The 7,788-nt window shown below is 46.2% G+C and overlaps 1 protein-coding gene across 5 annotated transcripts in view; it reads right to left on the bottom strand.

Annotated features, from left to right (window-relative positions):
• Positions 1–7,788, bottom strand: part of LOC147020032 (plexin-B3-like) — a 147,726-nt gene that overhangs the window by 8,712 nt on the left and 131,226 nt on the right. For 4 of the 5 annotated variants that reach the window (XM_085894979.1, XM_085894982.1, XM_085894977.1 and 1 more), the window contains 6 exons: positions 7,588–7,678; positions 5,233–5,399; positions 4,717–4,877; positions 2,728–2,875; positions 2,555–2,619; positions 1,618–1,693 (listed from right to left, as the gene is read on the bottom strand). In XM_085894979.1, coding sequence (XP_085751105.1) covers positions 1,618–1,693; positions 2,555–2,619; positions 2,728–2,875; positions 4,717–4,877; positions 5,233–5,399; positions 7,588–7,678 — 708 coding nt within the window. The remainder of the gene's footprint in view (positions 1–1,617; positions 1,694–2,554; positions 2,620–2,727; positions 2,876–4,716; positions 4,878–5,232; positions 5,400–7,587; positions 7,679–7,788) is intronic. The other variant, XM_085894978.1, reaches the window with a different exon arrangement.

Here is a 7,788-nt window from a genome sequence, read left to right as displayed (position 1 = left end):
ATGCCCTTCCTGACGCCAACCCTGGTCGCCTCTTTCGACACACAGGGATATGGTACACCTATTCTAACCGGGGCATACACCGGGACCAGTACACTGGTACTCATTTCGACGACCTCGGAAGGATGACAGGCTGAGTCAACCCCCTGGTGTTAATTCAGCAGCCAACGGGTCTTGAACTCGGGACCCTTGGATCCCAAGCCACCACCCTAACCACTAAGCCAACACCAGGCTTCCAATTCTAAACTTCATTGAATAATAATGAAAAAATGTCATGGGTCAGGGTCAGGTGTCCGATCAAAGCGGGGTTGCGTCAAAGCGGGACGTCTTGGTACTGTTCATCACTGCCAGCAGTTATTGTTATGTCTCACACCAGAACACAAATGCTACCCAAAATACACCACACAAAACTACACAAACACCACACAAATCGAGTCCTGGCGAGGGTCTGCAATCTGAGTGTTCTTTTTACCCCACGGGGTCGAAGCGCCGCTCGCGTTCTCTCTTTTCTTGTGTGCAGTTCATTTGAACGTCTATTTCTCCATTATTCGTGAACAGAATTTAATTAAAGTAGACAGGTATATACTAGACACATATGTGCAGGCATTAACTGAGCCCAAAGTGCTACTCCGGGCCTTTGGGCCGAGGAACGGCCCATTTTGGGCCATTTTATTAAAATTGCTATTTCTCGATTAGTGGACGGAACCGAACCAAAAACTTGACAGGTACATTCAAGAGACCATCCCCCAGGCATTAACTGAGCCCAAAGTGCGATTCCAGCCCTTTCGGTCCATTTTCTTAAAATTGTAATTAAAAAAAAAAAATAATTAAATGCGCTGGGCGATGACCAACGCAAAATTAAGTCGCAAATGATGATACTAGCCTCACTCTTGCGAGGTGTTCTGGTTTCTTTTTCTGATGCGATGAAAATCTTACGATATTTCAAAACTATCTGTCGTCCGTGCTGCCGCTCACCTGAGAGGTGTACGAATGAGCACCCACGGGGTATGTTCGCAATTCGAACTTGTTCTTGTTTTTAATGTTTTGTTTTTTTTCTGACTTTTACTAGCAGTATTTATATGCTGCAGTGTAAGACTTCCTCAAGTGCTGGAAAGCATTGGGTGCATACTCTCACGTTCTCGCATCTACCTGGAGGATTGAGATGGGTACCACATTTTGAATCCAGGGCATGCTCCCCAGGCATGATGGCTTTAAAAGATTCTTCTGCTTTCACAACGTGACTGCACTTACTTTCTCCTTGATCAACCAAGCCTTCGTGGGACAGTTATTCCTGTTTTTAAGCACTCCCCATTATAAACCTAAAAGATGTCCAGATTTCCAATATGACGAAGCGTAGCATGCACGCACTAAAGGTGATCAATGAATACAGGTGTAGATGTGTCCTTAAACTGCATTTATTAACAAACACACACACACAGTAATCCCGGTTAGGAAGAACACACATAGCGTAATTCCGGTTAATCCACGAAGAATATCCATTCTTATGAACAATCATTTACCGTTTACATTATTGAAACCTGGGCCACGAGAGAGTTTGGAGCAACACCAAACAGAACCTTTTCAAACACTATCAAAATTGTTCAAATGTACAAAACATACCCGAGCCTCATCCGTGAGTGCCGTGTTCATCTCCTGATCACTTACAGGTGCCATTTGTCTCACATCCACAAAGTACCTGCAAGGTACACAAAACTAGTCATTTTTGACAGAGAAATCATTTACAAGTTGAGAATAGACTTCACAGCTCGCAGTGAAAGATTTCTTATTTCGACGAGTCGTTTACACGTTGAGGATGACGCTCACAGTTTGAGGCGGTAGATACAGTACATCATTGGGGAATCACAAGAAAGGAAGGTAAACACTTATACAAGTACTGAATGTACCTGCAAAGACAGACTTTTGTTTTTAAAAATTACCTTTTCAATGAAGTGGGAAGAGAAATGGAAAATGTTGGAGACAGCACTAATGTGTTGGGTGTATTGAAACTGTCTCAGTTAAAAAAAAATTAAATATATATATATATATATATATATATATATATATATATATATATATATATATATATCTGCCATTATGATCTAAAAATTGGCATTCATTAATCAGTGGAAGTCTCACAAATCTGTGTACATTCTGTCCTTAATGATGTGTACATATTTACAAGGATTTACAAGGAATTAAGGCACAGGAGAAGGCCGTTCGGCCCATCACGTCGATGCCACACCAACACCAGATTCAGTCAATCCATCGATACCCTGGACCTTCGTGTGCAGATTTTTTTTGGGGTGTGCTACACCGGTGCTCATTTCACCGACCTCAGAAGGATGACAGGCTGAGTCAACCCCCTGGCGTTAATTCAGCAGCCAACGGGGCTTGAACTCAGGACCCTAGGATCTCAAGCCACCACCCTAACCACTAAGCCAACACCAGGTTAAATACGACTTGGAACCTCAAACACACATGGGCCAGGAGGGCTCCACCATTCAAAATTTGGGTTTATTCCAACAGAATAAGGAGGACACAATGCGTGATAACTCACTTTTCTACCATCTTCTTGTAACGCGGTATTTCGCGAGCATACAGGAGCTTATTGATCGGAGAGTCCTGCGGGAAAGAAAACAGGTCCTTGTTCAGAAGATGCGCAGTTGTCTCAAAACGAAGCAGCAATCCATTCCATTTACGTTTTCCTCGTTCAACAATCTCGCTCCATACCCGCCCGAGTTTTTGGTCCACAGTGGTGCACGAATCCATGAAGGTCTGGGCAATGACCGTCAAGGCTGAGTCTACGATGTCGGACACCTGGATGTCAAACACAAACTGCGGGTTCTTGATGATGTTCACCCAGAATCGCAGTGGAAGGCTGAGGGGTGGAGATTGGCCGAGATGATCACATCGATAAGTAATGATATTTGCGGCATATTTTAAAATGTAAGGCACATCAAAAACTAAGAAGATTTTAATTCACTCTTTTTAAGGCAAAAAAAAAACAAACAAAAAACCTCCCAAAAGTTCCATAAAACACATACGGGACAGGGAGTGGATAAACGGAGCAGGGAGTGGATGAATGGGACAGGGAGTGGATAAACGGGGCAGGGAGTGGATAAACGGGGCAGGGAGTGGATAAACGGAGCAGGGAGTGGATGAATGGGACAGGGAGTGGATAAACGGGGCAGGGAGTGGATGAATGGGACAGGGAGTGGATAAACGGGGCAGGGAGTGGATAAACAGGACAGGGAGTGGATAAACAGGACAGGGAGTGGATGAATGGGACAGGGAGTGGATAAACGGGACAGGGAGTGGATAAACGGGGCAGGGAGTGGATAAACGGGGCAGGGAGTGGATAAACGGAGCAGGGAGTGGATGAATGGGACAGGGAGTGGATAAACGGGGCAGGGAGTGGATAAACGGGGCAGGGAGTGGATAAACGGGACAGGGAGTGGATAAACGGGGCAGGGAGTGGATAAACGGAGCAGGGAGTGGATGAATGGGACAGGGAGTGGATAAACGGGGCAGGGAGTGGATAAACAGGACAGGGAGTGGATAAACGGGACAGGGAGTGGATAAACGGGGCAGGGAGTGGATAAACGGGACAGGGAGTGGATAAACGGGGCAGGGAGTGGATAAACGGGGCAGGGAGTGGATAAACGGGGCAGGGAGTGGATAAACGGGACAGGGAGTGGATAAACGGGGCAGGGAGTGGATAAACGGGACAGGGAGTGGATAAACGGGACAGGGAGTGGATAAACGGGACAGGGAGTGGATAAACGGGGCAGGGAGTGGATAAACGGGGCAGGGAGTGGATAAACGGGGCAGGGAGTGGATAAACGGGGCAGGGAGTGGATAAACGGGGCAGGGAGTGGATAAACGGGACAGGGAATGGATAAACGGGGCAGGGAGTGGATAAACGGGGCAGGGAGTGGATAAACGGGGCAGGGAGTGGATAAACGGGGCAGGGAGTGGATAAACGGGGCAGGGAGTGGATAAACGGGGCAGGGAGTGGATAAACGGGGCAGGGAGTGGATAAACGGGGCAGGGAGTGGATAAACGGGGCAGGGAGTGGATAAACGGGGCAGGGAGTGGATAAACGGGGCAGGGAGTGGATAAACGGGGCAGGGAGTGGATAAACGGGGCAGGGAGTGGATAAACAGGACAGGGAGTGGATAAACAGGACAGGGAGTGGATAAACAGGACAGGGAGTGGATAAACGGGGCAGGGAGTGGATAAACGGGGCAGGGAGTGGATAAACGGGGCAGGGAGTGGATAAACGGGGCAGGGAGTGGATAAACGGGGCAGGGAGTGGATAAACGGGACAGGGAGTGGATAAATGGGGCAGGGAGTGGATAAATGGGGCAGGGAGTGGATAAATGGGGCAGGGAGTGGATAAACGGGACAGGGAGTGGATAAACGGGGCAGGGAGTGGATAAATGGGGCAGGGAGTGGATAAATGGGGCAGGGAGTGGATAAATGGGGCAGGGAGTGGATAAACGGGGCAGGGAGTGGATAAACGGGACAGGGAGTGGATAAATGGGGCAGGGAGTGGATAAACGGGGCAGAGCTTAAAAAAAAGACAAATTACTGTGCTTAGATCAGGTCGATTTCCTTTGCAGGGCATTTCATGTTATAAATGTGTGTACCAGTAACATAGTTAAAGTAACCATGTTTCGTTAATTTAATTTCCATTTCTTGCTAACCCTCACAGACCTGTTAGTTTTCCAGATGTGCAGAGTTTCCTGGTCAGCAACTCCATGTCTCTCTGCCTCTTCATCAAGAAAGTCAAAGAAATATTTGACGGCAAGAGGCACAGAGCCATGGGCATTCAGTACCATGGAAAACAGCCCGTCCACAAAGTTTTGCAGTATGCCCTGATTGTTTGCCAGAAGAAAAAAAAAATCATCATCACGAGTTAGGTTCCCCTGGCCCATCTCACCAACATTCCCATCTCACATCTCACCTACATTCCCATCTCACCAACATTCCCATCTCACATCTCACCTACATTCCCATCTCACATCTCACCTACATTCCTCTCCCATCTCATGTCATCTACATTCCCATCTCACCTACTTTCCCTTCTGCTATCTCACTTGTACTCTCCACATCGTCCATCTACTCCTTACCCTCATCTTACCTACATTCCTCTCTCCCTCTTCAACCCCCCCCCTTTTCCCTCCTGAAATGTCAGTTTCCTGCCAGATGCTGCACTGAATGTGAACTTGCCTTCATGGAAAGCAGGCGGGTGAGGTAGATCTCTGCAATGACTTTGCCCTGCCCGCGCTCCTGTTCACTTCCTTTCCGCATCGCCATTGTGTCTGCTTCCTCCACTCCTTTTACAAGATGCCACTTCCTCACACAGTCCTCTTCATCACTCACGGACTCCATGCCTGCTTTGAAAGCGTGCCAATCATCACAGTGTGCTGGTTATATTGTGGTCTCTGTGGCTTTTTTGCTAAGTTGATCAGTATACACACACACACACACACACACACACACACACACACACACACACACACACACACACACACACACACACACACACACACACACACACACACACACACACACACACACACACACACACACACACACACACACACCTGTATTTTTATGTTTTCCATACAAAAGTTGTATCAAAAGGACAATTACAAATTATTTAGAAATAAAACAGCATCACTTCAAGGTTTCACTAGCAACACACCTGCATTACAATAAAATTAGTTGACTGCCTTGTCAAGGTGGATCAGTCAATCTGAGGGGGGGTTACAATGATAGCCTCAGTGTATGTGTATTCACCCGTGCGATGTTTAGCCTGTGTTTGAACCTCGACCCAGGTACCAAGTATAAACTCTCATCCTGGTGTTTTCATGATCCATCAATGTGTGTGTGTGTGTGTGTGTGTGTGTGTGTGTGTGTGTGTGTGTGTGTGTGTGTGTGTGTGTGTGTGTGTGTGTGTGTGTGTGCGCACTGTTCCTCGGATGAACGATAAACTGGGTGTCCCATCTGCTAGCATTAAGTCGTGGATGTTAAAGATCCCACGGTGTCTTTCACAATGAGTCGAGTCAGATTTATCACTGGAACCCAAAGCAAATTCCCAATTCCTGCTCCAACCTACTGGGGCACCGCATCAGCAGCAGCACCATCACGCCCCTGCGAGAAACCGATGCTAACTGCAGCCTCATGCCACACCCAGAGGAAGAGACAAGATCAGTAAATGTGAGGCCGAGCATAGAAACAGGAAAATGAAATGAAGGTGGTTGTTAATTTAAGATTTAAATTACAGTTTCTGTTTTTGCATACAGAATGGACTATGGAGGAGCCAAATGCCAGAGGGCAGTCGGTTCACAGACAGACAGGAGATCAAGTGGGAACAGGGACACAAAGACATCGCACATGAATGGTTGAGTGGTCGGAAGGAAAGTGGTGGGCTAGGGTGAGGGAGATGGTGTCACGGTGAGTATAGCAGAAAGCAAGAGGTGACTGTGGGCAATACTATATCGAAGGACGAGAAGGACTAGAAGGGAGTCAGTTCCACAGACAAGAGAATAGAGGGATGAAGGAATGGGAGATACCGTTAAAAAAAATAATTCAGTTAAAATGTGGATTGTGCATCATATCTCCCAACTTGGAGATGATGTCATTTGGCTGTTAGTGTTAACGATCATCCATAGCAGCACTCAAGAGTATTACGATGATGAAACAAGAGTATTATGATTTTTATTACGATGAAACAGCAATTATATTGAGGTTTGATCCTCACCTTGTAGCAATAATCAAACTAAAATACATCATTTGGTCTGTCTGTCTTTTTGACTGTGATACATTCGATCGTTATTTATCCAATCTCAACCAAACTTGACAGGAGGACTTAAGGTCGCACGATGGAGGTTTCGTGACCTAATGAAATGTTTCGTAACCTACTACGACTGAAAGAAATTTGGAGGAAACCCAATTCTATGCTTATCGCATCCTCCACAGACGAACGGACCTGGGCCGCCTCGACTAGCTAGGCCTCCAGGTAGGCCGCTCGCAAAGCCGCAATGACCTTCAGCTAATAAAGGTGCTTAAATGAGTGTTTACGCATGAATGATACATACATCCCGTTGCCTGTCAGATTTTTCTCGCCAGCACATTATATGTGGACTGTATATGGATTGTTTACAACTTGCATATTGGGGCCTCATATGTGATGTCTCCCTTCAAGTGTGACATGCAACATTGTCCCTGACGCCCTTACGGCGCAGCTGTGACCTTTATTTGATGCACAACCCCATTCCTAATGGTCGCTAGCATTGTTTAATAAACACTTGAGGGAAATTTGGAGAAAATTGGACGTATACATGTTTACCTACACTTGGGTGGTGTACAGGATAAGAGCTGAAAAGGACTTTGAATACAAATGGAACTCAACTGCACACATGCACATACACATGACCACCCTCCCCCTCACCTCCCCCCTCACTGACAGAGGATAGAGTAAAACTTTTAAAAAGTGTATAAATACAATTGTTAGCCACTTAATAAGCATCTAGTATATCGAAAAGAGCGATGCTATATTAAAAGCAGTACTGTACGTACAAGCTGCCACGGTCATGTCTCGGTACGGATGTGGATTCATCTGATTCTCTGGGGAACTGGGAACTAGGAACATGGTCGCTCCTTCCTGGATCTGATCAACACAAAAAAACAATATCAGTGCAATGGAAAGTTCAAATACTATCATATCACTTAATGTCTGAAACATGGAAACTTGGTCAGAGTAACAGGCAACTGTTTGGG

This window comes from Eptatretus burgeri, chromosome 9 (genome assembly GCF_056783735.1).
Source record: "Eptatretus burgeri isolate ZD-2024b chromosome 9, Ebu_testis_v1, whole genome shotgun sequence".
In the NCBI taxonomy this organism is placed as follows: domain Eukaryota; kingdom Metazoa; phylum Chordata; class Myxini; order Myxiniformes; family Myxinidae; genus Eptatretus; species Eptatretus burgeri.
This window is presented reverse-complemented; position numbering and strand designations above follow the sequence as displayed.